At 38.2% G+C, this 17,859-nt stretch overlaps 1 protein-coding gene across 5 annotated transcripts in view; it reads left to right on the forward strand.

Moving 5' to 3' along the window:
- Positions 1–17,859, forward strand: part of LOC130913057 (ceramide transfer protein-like) — an 84,252-nt gene that overhangs the window by 49,164 nt on the left and 17,229 nt on the right. For 4 of the 5 annotated variants that reach the window (XM_057831335.1, XM_057831334.1, XM_057831338.1 and 1 more), the window contains 6 exons: positions 1,066–1,152; positions 1,265–1,422; positions 14,220–14,312; positions 14,394–14,480; positions 14,560–14,646; positions 14,814–14,891. In XM_057831335.1, coding sequence (XP_057687318.1) covers positions 1,066–1,152; positions 1,265–1,422; positions 14,220–14,312; positions 14,394–14,480; positions 14,560–14,646; positions 14,814–14,891 — 590 coding nt within the window. The remainder of the gene's footprint in view (positions 1–1,065; positions 1,153–1,264; positions 1,423–14,219; positions 14,313–14,393; positions 14,481–14,559; positions 14,647–14,813; positions 14,892–17,859) is intronic. The other variant, XM_057831336.1, reaches the window with a different exon arrangement.

Here is a 17,859-nt window from a genome sequence, read left to right on the forward strand (position 1 = left end):
TCTACCAGCAAACTCCAAGGACAAAGCGCTTTGTCCTAAAACAAGTACAAACAGCCCGGACAGCAAAGTTGATAGCGGGCGTCCCAATCCGTGCACGAACCGAAGCCGCCCAAAACCGGCCACAGAGGGGATGGCCCAAAAGCAACGCCCAGAAACGCCTTCGATAAGGCCCGCCTCAGCAAAGACTTTAAAAAGACTGGACACTGAGATAAGACAGATTTTTTCAGCTCGGAAACAAATAGCCTTGTTTTGGATCCAGAATTGTCCCTCCGTCGTCTGTTTTTGCCTTGTTTTTACCATTGTCGACGAATAAATTGTCAACCTGTTTTCGGTGAGTGTTCTTCAAGCTTTTGAAACATGGAGTCAGTACAAAGGGTTAAAATAAGAGGACGCGCGAGATTCGGCCTTCCCGGCGGGCGCATGCGGAGCAGCGTCAGCCGAGCGGCAATTGTTTTGGCTGGTGCTGTTCTCGGGTGCATCTGGGCCAGGGGGGCGAATTTCAACATGCTGCACACAGACTACTTTTCATTGTGTCAAAGTGTCATTTTGTCAGTGTTGTCCCATGAAAATATATACTTAAATATCTGCAGAAATGCGAGGGGTGTTCACTTTTGTAATACACTTTACAGTGGCGGCTGCTGCTGGCCGAAAAAAAATTCTAATATCCCTCCTCTTCGAACGAGACGGAGGAGACGGCATGTTGACATGTATTTCTGTGTGCGGGGGGGGAGTCAACAGCCAATCAAATGAAAAAAATTGACCGGCACATTCGGCAAGTGAAAAGGGGTAAATATAAGTCTGAACTTAATGAAAATAATTCACCTAATAATGGTACAGTCAGTCCTATCCTCACAACATATGGGAAGACAATCTAAATTACCTATATAGCTGAACTCATTATTTAATGCAAATAAGGTTGCTTAAACGTTGGTGTGGACAATTTGAGCATTCTGAGAAGTTGATAGTGTTATGTCCCTACCGTCCCTATGCAAACCTACGCCCTTGGTATTGTGTATGTTTTGCAAATCAATACCGCTATGTTGTACTAATTGTTGATCTCAATAGTTGAAGAGGATGAAGATGATGACTTCCCTGCCACCTCAAGGCCAGAGGGGGATGGTTGTTACAACAACAACGGCAGCAAAGAGAAACGTTAGTGTCCTGTGTATAGCAGACTTTAATCGTAAAACATCATCAAATCAAGTTTGCCAGCTAGCTGTCATATTGTTTTATTTCTTTCATTCTTTTTGATTGTCTGTGCTAGTTTTCTCCCCCGCCAGTCCCAAAGGCATCAATGGCATAGACTTCAAAGGTGAAGCAATCACTTTCAAGGCCACCACCGCGGGCATTCTGTCCACTTTGTCTCACTGCATAGAGCTGATGGTCAAACGAGAGGACAGTTGGCAGAAGAGACTGGATAAGGTATCGAGATTTACAGTCACCCACCCACCTCAAACACACAATTTTTGGCATCTCGTGTTGAAAATGGATTGCGGTGTTTGACAAGGCAATGTTAATAATTCAACAACAATCACATTTTTTGGATTTCCTCACGTTGGGAATGGCTACATCATATGACACTTAAGTTATTAATACTGCAACATGGTCTTGCACAAAACTGTGTGACTTCACTTTCCCTAAAAGTTGCCAGGACTTCTGTCGTTTCTTGGCCCTCCCTTCACCTGCAGTGCGTTGTTATTACGTTAAATTAAAAGTCAAACTACACTTGTTGAACAAAGAAATTCCAGAATTGAAAACAAACATTATACAGAACTTGAACATTATACAGCATTTGAATGGCAAAAATTCACTGGATCTGAGCCCACTGCGCATGGGCCAAAGTAAGATTCAGAGCTTTCAGCACCTCCTTCTGGCAGTGAACAGGGATGAATGCTTCGTGTCATGGTTATTTATAAGTAGTGATGCACCGGAAAATCAGTGGTCAAAAATTTTCAGCCAAAATGTGGCTAAGAATACCTAAAAAAGCCTAATACGACTGGAATGCAGGGAAAACGGCTTTTGTCACAGTTATAAACTATCACAAGGCAAACATGAGATTGACAATGGATTTTCATTAAAAATTGTATTTTTCAACGATTTGCAAAATAAGTTAACAAAAACGGCAGTAACCCCACCTCCATCTCCTCATTTTTACTTTCTCTCATTTCCTCACATCTAAATGCAAAACCTCAATTTTAACTACTCAAGAACATAGGATGTACATTAGAGCAGGGCAGTAAACCGAAAATTTACCGTTACAGAAATCTTCAAGATGACCGACGTAATTTTGACCATGTCGGTAAATTCGGTAATTTAATAAAACAAGAAAATATAGTCTTTTCATCTTTCTGTGTTGTTTAGCTATGTTCATTCCCCTTTAAGAAAGCAGACAGTTTGCTTACGTATGGAGTCACGTGGTTTTCAGGAAGCCAAACAAACAGAAGCCTGGTAGGCTAACAAGTAAACGGGATGGAGTCGGGCTTAAGTTAGCTTCGCCAAACTTTCACCCGACATTAAGTAAACTCTTGGCGGGTTCCAGACGGGCTTTCACCCGCTGTCCTCCCTGGTTCTCACGATATCAGGAGAGGATGCTTTCAGTGCTTTCTTCTGGTAGCCTAGCCACAGGCTAACGCTAGCGGCTAACAGCGGCTACAAATGAACGTGATGGAGTAGGATAGCGGCTCTAACCTTGTCGAAACGGCTGAAATTAATGCGTGGACTGGGCACGGACTTCATGTAGCAATCATTATGTCGCGTTATTTGGCATCTCTGTGTGATTTCTCTGAAAGCTTTCATGATGGTAAAGCACTCAGCATAAAGTATAATCCAACAGTGAAGCCTACTGGACTGTCTCAGAAAATTAGAATACACAATATTCTAATTTTCTGAGACAGTCCTGTACATTAATCCACCATTTAAAGCAGGGGTGTCCAAACTTTTTGCAAAGGGGACCAGATTTGGCGTGGTAAAAATGTGGGGGGCCGACCTTGGCTGACGTCCTTTACATAGAACAATATACAGGACTGTCTCAGAAAATTAGAATATTGTGTATTCTAATTTTCTGAGACAGTCCAGTATATATAATATGACAGTTTAATGGCCATAGCTATTTTTCCTGTATGTGTTTGCTTTATTCTGCCATCATAAAACCTTAAATGTTTCATTGGCATCAGAGCAATACAGCTTTAATCTGGTTGTGTCTGTGTGGGGGGTGCATGTATTAAAAATGTTTCGGGGGAAAAAAAAAAAAAACTGAAACCTTGACGTAAACACTTGTGTTGAATAATTATGTCACAGCAGCCATTACCAATAAGTTGTCTGAAGTGTACTGTTAAAGCTGCAAGTCATTTGTGTTAGAAAGACATGTTTGCACAGTCGTCATATTGATTTTTATAATGTACATTTTTCAAGTCATACAAGCTGTTATAAATGTTCACACTAGAATTCTTATTGTTTACAAGATTTTTTTTAATACTTAATGTTTAGACTGCATGTGCAATTGTTAAATTGAAGGCTGGTAAATAAATTTAACAAGAAACAGTTAATTTGTATTCCATGCATTGATTCAAATTTTCAAATTATGTAACAGTCCGCTTGGGCGAATTTATCGTCATTTATCGTTATCGAGGTAAATCTGCTCAATTTATCGTGATACGTACTTAAGGCCATATCGCCCAGCCTTAATGTACATTAAAATTGAAAATAATGTAAACATGTACTTATTTTAAAAAAAATTTTTTTTTAAATAATAGATATAAGTAAACATTCACAAAAATAAATACAAATGACTTACATTAGGCACATTTAATGGAATATATTTTGAAGATCACACAAACATTGACTGTTATACTCAATGACTGTTATATTATCAGGAAATATATAAGTAGCCTAACATAAATGAACAAAAATAAGTCCAAAGTGCACATTGACATGAAAGATGTTTTGAACTTCCCCATCAAAACAAATAAAATTACATGGTATACTTAAATGCTATACTAACGCTATGAGCAGTGTTGTTAATAACGGCGTTACAATATAACGGCGTTACTAGCGTTATTTTTTTTTCAGTAGTGAGTAATCTAATTTTTTTTCTCATCTTGGCAACGCCGTTACCGTTACTGAGGATGGAAAGGCATGCGTTACTATGCATTACTATACTGGTTGAATGAAGCGAGAAAAGTCTGAGGGAGACGGACTCACCGAGACGACAGAGCAGAGCAGGAGTGGGGAGGAGGCAAAAAAGTTGTGACGCCGAGCAAACGCGATGCTAGGTGGCTCCGATAATACCTGACCGTAGCCGATAGCCTACAAACTACGCCCACATGATACGGTAGACATGGTAGATATCACATATATATAGAACTAGATGCGAAATGACAGCGGCGTTAGCAACATGTACAGTATAGGAGCTAGATGCGTTTGTAAACAGCCGCCATCTTAAAGCAGTAGATTTCTTAGGAAGGCTCTGTTGTAGAGAACCTTCCCAGCGAACCTAAGTAACTTTTTATCTAAAATACTCCTAAATCGGTAAAATCTTGACTTGAATCTATCTTTAAATGATGAAACCGTTTTAATACTTACACATGTCAAAAGTAGACAGAAGGGAACTAATGCAATAATGGGAGCAATTTTAACAACTTTTAACGGATGATTCATGGTAAAGGGTAAATTAGGGTGAAGAATTGGGCTTGGGCCAATTGTCCCAAAAACCTTTTAAACTTTGCATAGTGTGACCTATGAAACATGAAAATTATCACCAGTTACTTTACCAAGTAACTAATTACTCTTACATCCAGGTAACTGAGTTACTAACGCAGTTACTTTTTGGGAGAAGTAATTTGTAACTGTAATTAATTACTTTTTTAAAGTAAGACTAACAACACTTGCTATGAGTTACATTTAGTGTGTGGCTGGCTAGATAAGAAAAATAATCCTATCGTGTGTGTGTAAGCCTTGAGACTGGAGGTCACCTCACTGGTGAGTAGGGGTGGAGGGCACAGAACATCACAAGAGTGACACAAGCGGACACTGCTAAGATGAGGGCTAACTACGCATTAAATGCCACATATTGTGAACATGTGACAGAAAACATTACACATTTTCGTCTCGTCAGACGAAAACTGGCATGAGGCTTGTGATGTTTTAGTCTCCCGAAACACCATTTTATCGTCATGAAATAACCCTAAATATTTTCATTATCGACATCTTTGACAAAAACAACACTGGCCCTCAGTAAGTATCAAGCCCTTGTGTGCCGATAAGACATACAGTCATTGGTTTCGGCTTGAACTTTAGAAACCTGTGAGTGTGCGTGTGTGTGTTTTTGTGTGTCAGTAAAGGAATGCTCTTTGCTCTTGATCGACCCTGCTCATGTTGTCAAACCAGTTACTGAGCAATGGCTTGTAGCCCAACCCTAAAGAACACAAAAGCCGGGAAGTGATCGAAGCATTTTTGACCGCTTTAGTGAAACTAAATGATTTTTAACTAAATGTAATTTTAATTGTGAGATATAACTACAGTAGTGTCATAAGGAAGGGTACTTGGCAAGCAGCCGAGCCGTACGGAAAAACCGGATTGGAAAATGACTGCTCGGACGTCTTGGTTGAATTTGTGGAAACCACAGCGGCGGCCAGAGGTGCTGAAGTACCAGACGCAACACTGGATACCTTTACAGACCTGTAGCCACTTCTTCAAAGTAGGTCTCCTATGCTTTAAGCAAAGAGCTGCCGGCAGAACTGTCCTGTTTATTTTGTGGCGAGTGGTGACACGTTACGTCAAATACTTTGTTGTCTTACAGCTGCCATGGTCGCTTGTGTTAGTTTTTCAATAGTATAGTAAAGTATTATGAGCTGCTTTTTACGTACAGCTGAGATTACAGTAAACCTACATCTTTAGTTGCTTTCGTTATCTGTATAAGAGGAGTAAAATCATTTGACTGATTTGTCAGGTTCCTGTGGTGTGAAAGCACTGACTCTGAGAGCATTGTGACGTCTTTAGCCGGCCATTGTCAAGAGTGGTGTAGTGTTGTTATCACACATTGGTCCAAAGGCTGTTTGTATGCCTCTGAAAGGGTAGGGAAACGTTTACTTAAATAAATATACACAAACAACTTTTTGAAGCTTTGTTCGTTTGGATAGTAGTTGGTTAAAAATGGATGTCAGAACTAACTCCACCAAAATTGTGTTCCCTAGTATAATTTGGTTGTGAAAACGATTCTGGATCCTTGCCATAGTTTTAACAAAGCAGCACACGAATGAGTCATTAAAGCAACACGAGGGAACTTTTCAACCTTTGTAAAATGTTTTCATCACATTTGTGATATGTCGACTGGCAACTACCATATTTTTCGGAATATAAGTCGCACCTGAGTATAAGTCGCACCAGCCATAAAATGCCCAACGAAGAAGAAAAAAAAAACATATAAGTCGTACCGGAGTATAAGTCGCATTTTTGGGGGAAATTTACTTGATAAAATCCAACACATTGAACAGATATGTCATCTTGAAAAGGCAATTTAATATAAAAATACAATAGAGAACAACATGGCGAATAAGTGTACAGTATGATAATGTTACATGATGCAGGAACAACGAAATGCAAATATACTGTCCTAACCAGGACGCTACGGCTTGGTCATGGCTATACAGCGAGCTAAACCCCCAAATGACGATGCTGGACGTCCATATAATTTGCTGACTTAATTTCTGCTGTCATTATGACGCCATCATTTGAAGAGTGAAACTAAAAATAGAAGTAATACAAATCAATTTCCTTCTCGATACCAAACAGGTTCGCATCAACGTAAATACATGATAATTAGCTGCTATTAAAGCGGTGACACAAACGGTTAGCATGCGTTCGCTAGCATTAGCACATCATTCAAAAAAACCACACAACTGGCTCTAAGTGTCCGATTGCGGGTGGAAAACACACAACAACAACGACAATAGAAAAGATGATACACACAGGCGTTGCCTCTGTGGAGATATTTTACAAGCATAAACAATGAACGTAGTTTCGCAGATGTGTTTCTCTCTCTCTCGCCCACTCGCTCAAAGCCGGGTAGCTGTCAGTCTTCTTCAATCCAATTTCAGGCATCTGGGAGATCAGGATTTTACAACAATTTGCTCTGGTTGTCATCGGAAATAGTCTTCCTTAAGGCAAAACACTAGCGGTCTGCCATCTTAAGCATCCCACGATTCGATTCATTTCAGGGGGCTGCGAGTCGATTCTTGAACGATGATCATGGTATTGACGATGATCACAATTCATCACGATTATCGATGCATCGTACATTACTAATTAATGAAGTAGACCAAAAAAAATGTGTCCATTATTTATTTAAAATATCCTAATGATTCAACAGGAGCGATGGAAACATGCCCATACAACAAAAAGCCCTTAACCCTGTATTGCCAAACGTATCACATTTGATTCACCTAAAATTTCATGATTTTAAGACTAATTCAGAATTTTGACATTTCTTTTTGAAAAAAAAAATGATGGATGCAAGTCAACACATGCATCTGCAGGTTCCATGAAAAAAACAAACAGGATTTAGCAAGGGTTATAGATATCTGAGCACTTATTACACATATTCATTTTGACTTTTCACAAATTTGAAAAAAAGGTTTCATTAGGACCGTATTTTTCAAATTTTGAGATTCTCTGATAATTGCTTCATATTGCTGGCATTAAAGGGTTAATTAAGCTGCTTTTTTATTTATTTATTTATTTTTACAAGATAATGCAACAACATTAACCATTTTAAAGGGAGTACTTATTTCTCTCAACAATACAATAGAATTTACACAGGTGAAATGAATTCCACATTTTCTGGAAACAAAGTGTCTTAGACATACAGTGGGGCAAATAAGTATTTAGTCAACCACTAATTGTGCAAGTTCTCCCACTTGAAAATATTAGACAGGCCTGTAATTGTCAACATGGGTAAACCTCAACCATGAGAGACAATGTGGGGAAAAAAACAGAAAATCACATTGTTTGATTTTTGAAGAATTTATTTGCAATTGCAAGTCATGTTGGAACATAAGTATTTGGTCAATACCAAAAGTTTATCTCAATACTTTGTTATGTACCCTTTGTTGGCAATAAAGGAGGCCAAACGTTTTCTGTAACTCTTCACAAGCTTTTCACACACTGTTGCTGGTATTTTGGCCCATTCCTCCATGCAGATCTCCTCTAGAGCAGTGATGTTTTGGGGCTGTCGTTGGGCAACACGGACTTTCAACTCCCCCCACAGATTTTCTATGGGGTTGAGATCTGGAGACTGGCTAGGCCACTCCAGGACCTTGAAATGCTTCTTACGAAGCCACTCCTTTTTTGCCCTGGCTGTGTGTTGGGAATCATTGTCATGCTGAAAGACCCAGCCACGTCTCATCTTTAATGCCCTTGCTGATGGAAGGAGATTTTCACTCAAAATCTCTCTATACATGGCCCCATTCACTCTTTCCTTTACACAGATCAGTCGTCCTGGTCCCTTTGCAGGAAAAACAGCCCCAAGGCATGATGTTTCCACCCCCATGCTTCACAGTGAGTATGGTGTTCTTCAGATGCAATTCAGTACTCTTTCTTCTCCAAACACGAGAACCTGTGTTTCTACCAAAAAGTTCTATTTTGGTTTCATCTGACCATAACACATTCTCCCAGTTCTCTTCTGGATCATCCAAATGCTCTCTAGCGAACTGCAGACGGGCCTGGACGTGTACTGGCTTCAGCGCCTCACGTCTGGCAGTGCAGGATTTGATTCCCTGGCTGCGCATATTGTTTCTGATAGTAGCCTTTGTTACTGTGGTCCCAGCTCTCTGTAGGTCATTCACTAGGTCCACCGTGTGGTTCTGGGATTTTTGCCCACCGTTCTTGTTATCATTTTGACGCCACGGGGTGAGGTCTTGCATGGAGCCCCAGATCGAGGGAGATTCTCAGTGGTCTTTTATGTCTTCCATTTTCTAATAATTGCTCCCACAGTTGATTTCTTTACACCAAGCGTTTTACCTATTGCAGATTCAGTCTTCCCAGCCTGGTGCAGGTCTACAATTTTGTTTCTGGTGTCCTTCGACAGCTCTTTAGTCTTGGCCATAGTGGAGTTTGGAGTGTGACTGACTGAGATTGTGGACAGGTGTCTTTTATACTGATAATGAGTTAAAACAGGTGCCATTAATACAGGTAACGAGTGGAGCCTCGTAAGTTAGACCTCTTTGACAGCCAGAAATCTTGCTTGTTTGTAGGTGACCAAATACTTATTTTCCACTCAAATTTGTAAATGTGATTTTCTGTTTTTTTTTCCACATTCTGTCTCTCATGGTTGAGGTTTACCCATGTTGACAATTACAGGCCTCTCTAATCTTTTCAAGTAGGAGAACTTGCACAACTGGTGGTTGACTAAATACTTATTTGCCTCACTGTAAGACTTCTTTTAACCAATATACTTTGTTTTCACAGATTTCCGTACTTTTCCCCATGTTTGTAGAGTTACCGATGTACTTAATCATGGTTTTACACGTTCTGCATATGAAATACACATTAGCAAATTAGCTAATTATCCTAGCGCTCGGCGCTAACTATTAACACCTAAAAAAAAATAACAAGGTTATACAGTACAAGAGGGTTCGTGTACTCACCTCTTATAGATGCACACGGGTCTTCACTACACACTCAGGATATTTTTCAATTGACATGACTTGAAACTACAGCTGGACATCTAAAGGCAATGAGCAACGAACTATCTCTTCCCCTCTCGCTCTAAAAAATAACTGCGGTCGCGCTTCTTTACCTGCCTGTCTCATACACAAATTTATTTTCCAGTCTTTTGAAAAGGAGTAAATCTCACTCAGTTACAGCCAGCATTCATTAAAACGTTGTGTGTGCATGCGTCTGTTGCGTACGTGTCTTAAATTTCATTCCGCTACGAGCGGCTGTCGTAAAGTTATGTGGGAAAATCATCGTTTTTGAACCTTTATGAATCGTCATCGAATAATCACGTGATCGAATCGCGATGCATGTAATAATCGATTTTTTTTGGAACTCCTCTACAATACACTACCGCTTTTGTGCACCTACACCGCTAAAATTGACCAAAACTGAAAGTTCCCTAGTGTTGCTTTAAGACACTTGGGAAAGGTTGAAATTTGGCAAGAAAATTTTTATACTGAAGTGCCGCGTCAAATTTCATTTTTTATAATGTTGATTTGTTGCTGTCGATGACGATAAAGACCATTCAATTCAATTTTAACATCATCTTTAATGTGTTAGAAAGTCGACGAACGTGTTAGATAAATTTTGGACACACTTATTGTGTGTATAACTTTTATTATTTTAATATTCAACTTTTTAAAATGTATTTTTTTTTTTTTTTTGCTGGCAAATGTACTGTAGTTGTTTTTTGAACATAATGTATTTACCGTATTTTTCGGACTATAAGTCAGTTTTTTTCATAGTTTGGCAGAGGATGCGTCTTATACTCTGGAGAGACTTATGTGATTATTTACGGTCAGGTCGGGCCGACTTCTCTCTCGCTAATTTTTAAAAAAATAAATATTCATATATTTATACTAAAATGATGTATGGATGTTAAATAAAATGAATAATTTGGATAAAACAGAGAAGGCACTGTGCATGCCTGCGCACGTGAACACGGTGGCCCCGCTCTCTTTTCAATCTTCTCCTCAGCGATCATTCTGTTATTTCCTTTTCGATATGGAGCAGCTATAGGAGTGAAAAACAAACTAAAGACAGTGGAATTGAAAGCAAACAACTGCGGTAGGATTGGGATGTGGAAAGGATTCAAATTGATTGTTGAAGATATGGGAACCTGTGTCGGCTTCGCTGAATGTAAACGAATGTGGTGCTTTGGTCTCATACGAGAAATATATTTAACAAACTTTTCTAGCGTTATTTCGTTGTGTAAATGCATTTATAATGATCATAAAAATATGTAGACTATTTGAAAATTGAGAAAACTTTTTTTTTCTGCCAACTCGAGGAGATTAAAATAAATGTCAAATCCACTATCCCCCTGTTGAACCAGACACGCAAATATAAAAGATATAAATGTTTATTTAATATCCATCTTACAGTCTTGTTTAACTGGGAGAATTCGTTACAAAAGATAGGCTTTAATTTGTTATCCTTATGCATATATGCACCGGCATTGTCACCAACATGATCACACAAAACGCAACCACGCATGGCATCCCCGCATTTCCTCCTTCTCCTGATTCCTCACAAATAAAATATAAAGTTTCGTTTTTTTTTTTTCGGGCTTGTGCCTACAAATAAAACATTTCAGTTTTTTTCGGGCTCGGGCGAGCAAATCAACTTAATTGATCGGGCTCGGGCTGCATCGGGCTTTAATACCCGCGGGCCGGTCGGGCTGGATTTTTTAGGCCCGATCTAACATCAAGCGTCATTTAATGTTAGCATACCATACACCTATTCAGCCTGTTGTTCTCTATTGTATTTTAAATTGCCTTTCAAGATGACGTGTCTGTTCTTGGTGCTGGATTCTATTATATAAATTTCCTCCAAAGAATGTGACCCATACTCAGGTACGACATATAGTCCGAAAAATACGGTAGTCAAGTTGAGAAAAAGCCCTTGTTTGTCATTACATTACCTGTGTACTTTCTTATAATAATGCTTGTAATCAGTGTTTTTAATTTCACTTTAAAAAAGTAATTTACTTAGTTACTCAATTACCTCATTGTAAGAGTAATTAGTTACTCAGCAAAGTAACTGACGTTACTTTTCATGTTCTACACGTTAACAATTATAAATTCTATAACATCTTTCACATCAAAGATGTTTATATTAACTGAACTGAAATGATTTTTTTGTTCCAGGAAAAAAAAAAAAAGGTTGGTCAGTTTTTTTTTTGTGCTGTCAGAAACGGCCTTTTTGTTTTACCTGCTATACTGAACCCACAACGAACTGCCGCCCACGTACCGAGGTCCGTACTGAACTGTAACTTGTGTGCATCATCACACCCCTAATATATATAGATATGGTGGAAAACACTCAGGTGACTTGAGGTTCCACTCTGAGACCCCCAATTTGGCCAAATTTCAAAATTTGCGTGTGTGATACATCATTGGAAAGCTTAAAATCTCAATTTTCTGTGGGAAGAAAATTTTTGAACAGGAGGGCATTTAAAAAAAAAAAAAAATTAAACAGCAAAACCCTATCTGGAGGTGAGAGCACGCGAGAGCAGAATTACAGATGCCATGATTTTAACGAGATATTATCGCATACTTACATCTTTTCGATCCAAAAACTCCATTTATCACCGAGTGTCAAAACACAGCTGTGATTGGCCACAGCTGGATTTTTGGTGGATTTTATGGGTGAAACATGGTAATATAACAAGGATTGCGATGCAGAAATCGCAGACATCAAGGAGTGGTAAAGATGTTCATTTTCATATATTTACTCTTTTAAACTTTTTTTTTTTTTTTCAATTTTTCTTTGTTTGGATCGAATATCATCTAACATATCGGAGAAAATGCGACAGTAACAAAAAAAAAATACAATTAAGCGATAGTTATGAGGTAGATATCCGTGACTTTTTTACAGACACCATTTTTTTCATTGTGACATAGTTTGTTTAAAAGTTTAAAATATGTGACTGAAAAATTTTTTAAGGTGTTTTTTGTTTTAACTAAATATTAGACATCAAGTAATGATTCTAAGCTAAAAATAACAGACATTTTGAATAATAAATATAATTAATTACCTTCGTTTTATGGCTGGGTTGAAACAAAAGCGGTTGCGCAATGTCTGTAAACGGGGGTTTCCAGGGTAAAACGGACAAATTGAAAATAGTTCAGGGGCTTAATGGGCCATGAATCTCCTATGGCAGAATATAGACATATTGTTCTATCGAACACAACAATTCTTTTGTCTTAAAATACAGCAGTTTATTTTAAAGAGGAGTCCAAGAGCAGAAACTGCTTTTTCAGTCGTCTTTTTTTTCCGCCATATATTTTTCAATATGCAGGTGAGGCTCTGAATCTCCTGCCTGTTCTGATTTTGCTCTAGTTGTTTTGATTAAAAAAACATCACACAAGGTTCATGGATACGTCATTCGACAAAAGTTTAGGGAAGGTGACTATCACACACAGCTGGAAAACAGCCCATTATTCTCAATTTCTTGTACTCACCTGAACGCCACAAACTGTAAAAATTAGGGCTGTCACAATTATCGCGTTAACGGGCGGTAATTATTTTTTTTTTAATTAATCACGTTAAAATATTTGACGCAATTAACGCACATGCCCCACTCAGACAGATTTAAATGATAGTACAGTGAAATGCCCACATGTTAATTGTGTTTTATCGAGTTTTGCCGCCCTCGGCTGGCGCTTGGGTGTGACTGATTTTATAGGCTTCAGCACCCATGAGGATTGTGTAAGTAATTATTGACATCAACAATGGAGGGCTACTAGTTTGTTTTTTGATTGAATTTTTTACAAATTTTATTAAAACGAAAACATTAAGAGGGGTTTTAATATAAAATTTCTATAACTTGTACTAACATTTATCTTTTAAGAACTACAAGTCTTTCTATCCATGGATCGCTTTAACAGAATGTTAATAATGTTAATGCCATCTTGTTGATTTATTGTTATAATAAACAAATACAGTCCCTATGTACCGTATGTTGAATGTATGTATCCATCTTGTGTCTTATCTTTCCATTACAACAATAATTTACTGAAAAATATGGCATATTTTAGGGATGGTTTGAATTGCGATGAACTACGATTAATTAATTTTCAAGCTGTGATTATCTCGATTAAAAATTTTAATCTTTTGACAGCCCTAGTAAAAATAAATAAAAAGTTGCCCGAGAGTTTCGCATGACGCTCGCCACGCTAAATGCTAATGCTAACGAGAACTCTAATGCAATGCTCACGCTTTGAGCCAACTATCATCCTCATCAAAATTGTGTTTGCAACGGTGTCACCACCCCGTTGCCCCCTCCTGCTCAACACTCCAGGCAATTGTCAAAATCGGACAACTCGTTTCAACCAAATTTTAGAAACTCGTCCCTTCCCGTCCTCAGTAACAGTAACGGCATTGCAAAGATGGGAAAAGTAATTAATTAGATTACACACTCCTGAAAAAAATAACGCCGTTAGAAACGCTGCTATACTCTAACGCCGTTATTAACAACGCTGCTTTTATTTTTTTATTTTCAGGAGCTGGAAAAGAGAAGGCGGGTAGAAGATGCCTACAAGTCTGCTGTGCATGAACTAAAGAAAAAGTCACATTATGGAGGCCCTGACTACGAGGCAAGATGCAGTTCTATCGATAAACCATTTGTCTTATTTTGAATTCCCGCATGGCTAATGATGATTACCTTGCATTTTCAGGAGGGGCCCAACAGTTTGATCAATGAGGACGAGTTCTTTGATGCAGTAGAAGCTGCACTGGACAGACAAGACAAAATCGAAGAGCAGGTGTGTTATACCCTTGTTGTAATTAAATGTTTATATTTTGAACTGAACATAATGACATTCGCATGTTCCCCTGGACCAGTCCGAAAAGGTCAGGATCCCTCGACTGACTCCAGTTCCTCCTGGTGACGTCTACTCCAGCATCAGCACACACAGATTCGCTTCCAAGGTTCTACACCTATTCATGTCCATTATCATACATGCTTTTGACACAAGCGCCAATTAACCAAAATAATCTTAAACTTGTTGCTATTCTAGCTTGGCTTTCTGCTTTTGGTGCTTGGCTCTCTCCACTTTGTCAATCCTTTCTCTTTTTAATATCTCTTTGCTGCACAGGCACGTAGTCATTGCTCTTCCCTGTCCTCTGTCGAGCTAGTCAGTGCTTCAGATGATGTTCACAGATTCAGCACTCAGGTAATTTGGAGGGCCCTTGTATGTGCAAGCAACGCACACTTTACAGTCAAAGCTAGCATGAGCAAAAAACATTTTCGACTTTCCGAGAAATGATACATCTGTGACTTCATTCCAACCTCGGTGGGATTGCGTTAGCAAACACTCTCATTGTGGCCTTGCTTCATAGAACCGTCAACTTGTTTAATCATTTTTTTCTATAACCCGTTGTGTGTAATCAGTGTATTTGATTAGTAGCCACTGACTGTTTGCTCGACAAATTCCCTACATTGCTGCAATAACTTTTCTGCTTCTGGGTGCCAGCGACACGGTTTATTGGACACTGCTGCAAAACTAAAAAATTTCACGTAAAGTGGTACCTCTACTTATGAACGTCTCTACATACGAAATTTTCAGGTTACGATGCGCCTCAACGGGAAAATATTAACTCTTGTCATAGAATTCATAATGTATTGACGGAACATGGCCGATTCATAGGGAGCCAATCTCCGTCAAAGCTGACCGAGTAAAAAAACCACAAAGAGCTTTTTCCGTTGAAAATTCTTGTAAATAATGCTTAAATCCCTGAATTCTTTATAGATATGGACATAAAACAGTCTCGATTCTTGGTTAAAAGCAAAAAAAAAAATGTTCAGGTAGCATTTATTTTATGTAAATATCACAAACTATGACTAGTCAGTTAGGAAATTAGCGGCCGCCATATGTAAACAAAGAGCTTTTTCCGTTGAAAATTCTTGTGAACAATGCTTAAATCCTCAAATTCTTTATAGATACTGACATAAAGTCTCAATTCTTAGTTAAAAGCGAAAAAAAAACGTGCAGGTAGCATTGATTTTACATAAATATTGCAAACTATGAGGCTAGTCTATAAGGAAATTAGCAGCCGCGATGTCTAAACAAAGAGCTTTTTTCGTTGAAAAATTCTGGTGAATAATGCTTAATGCCCAGAATTTTTCAAGATATGGATGTAAAACAGTCTCAATTCTTGGTTAAAGCAAAAAAAAAAAAAAAAAAAAAAAAAAAAACACAAAAGCAAAACATGCATTTAGCATTCAATTTACGTAAATATTGCAAAGTATAATGCAAATGCTGTAGCGGCTAATTTCTCCCATTGATTTTTTTCACGTTTCAAAATACATGCATGATAAGAAAAATATAATTACTACCTTGAATATTCGAACAAATCACTCCTGAGACAATCCTTCTTGTTTGTATGCGGTACAGCTTTCGTACTTTTTCATCCTAAATTTGGCGTTAGATCCCTGTATGTGTTGACTAACTGCGACCGACTGCGAATAACTAAAGTGGACTGTAGCCCCCTGCTTGAAGGCGTTGCGTAGTGGCTGACGTATGTGACCCGTCAATACGATTATGAATGATGTTTCGACAGCTTTACGCGTGTATATCAACTCATCTATATTCTTTGTTTTTTACATTGTGCTCAACTCTGTTATGTTTATTGTGCAATAATTTAATTGTAACATGTACTTGTTACATGTTTTAATGCATTTTTATGCTTTATACATTTATGTCTGACTTTTGCGTGCTTGGAACTCATTAGGGCACTGACCTTAATTTTTAGACTATAAGCCACTACTTTTTCCCCTCATTTTGAAACTCACGGCTTCTAGTCCAGTGCGGCTTATTCGTCGATTTATTTGGGTGAATAGGTACACTTTATTTGACAGTGGCATCATAAGACTGCCATAAGACCGTCATAATTGTGACATTACACTATCATGGCATTAATGAATGCTTATGACCGATGTAATTAAGTATCATCCGGCAAATTATGTCATGAACTCCATTTATGTCCAGCTCGGATCTTTTACATCAATTAAAAAGTGAGATAATTTGCCAGATGACACAAAATGACATCTGTCATAAGCATTCATTCATGCTCATAGCAGTGTCATGTCATAAATATGATGGTTTTATAACAGTTTTATGGTGCCACTCTCAAATAAAGTATTACAGAATACCAGAGCTAGTGATTTGTGAAACAACTGGATGAGTAACTGAAGAAATAATTAGCACAGAACCTGAATTTGAATTATTTCTATCTGTAGCGCTGCAATGCATGCTAGGAGGCATGTTGGATGACAACAGGTGGCAGCAGAGATTGATTGTATCCCCCAAGGGAGTAGTGATGGCCAAATGAAGCCATGGGCATTAATCCGAAAAAATTATGTCACTAACTCCATTTATGTCCGGCACGGATCTTTTATATCCATTCAAAATGGAGATAATTTGCCAGATAACACAAAATGACATCTTTATCAGTCATAAGCATTCATTAATGCTCATGGCAGTGTCATGTCATAATTATGATGGTCTTATGACAGTCTTATGGAACCACTGTCAAATAAAGTGTTACCAAATTCCATACATAGCAATTAATTAAACAACTAGAACAGTAACTGAAGAAATAATTTGCACAGAACATGAATTTTGATTTACATCTGTAGTGCTGCAATGCATGTTTGACAACAGCAGTGTTGACAGCAGCTGGCAGCAGAGATTGACTGTATCCCTCAAGGGAGTAGTGATGGCCAAATGAAACTTGTTGAAGCAATGAAGCTTTGCAGCCGTTTGGCTCTAAGCTTTATGGTGGTTCATTTGGTCTTATGACAGTCTAATGGTGCTACTGTTGAGTAAAGTGTTACCGGTTAATATTTTTTGGTGTAAATATCCCATAATACAATGAGGACTGCTGCTGCTTATAGTCCGGTGCGGCTTGTCAATGAACAAATGTTGTTTTCGTGTCAAATTTGGTGGGTGGCGGCTTAGAGTCAGGTGCGCCTTTATAGTCCAAAATTTACAGTACATGAAAAACGCATCTCTACTTACGGAATTTTATGTTTATTGTTCAATAATCTAATTGTAACATGTATTTTTTAAATGTTTTAATGCATTTTTATGCTTTGTAAAAGATTTACGTCTGAATTTTGGGGAGCTTGGAACAGATTAG

Source organism: Corythoichthys intestinalis, chromosome 3 (genome assembly GCF_030265065.1).
Source record: "Corythoichthys intestinalis isolate RoL2023-P3 chromosome 3, ASM3026506v1, whole genome shotgun sequence".
Classification (NCBI taxonomy): Eukaryota; Metazoa; Chordata; class Actinopteri; order Syngnathiformes; family Syngnathidae; genus Corythoichthys; species Corythoichthys intestinalis.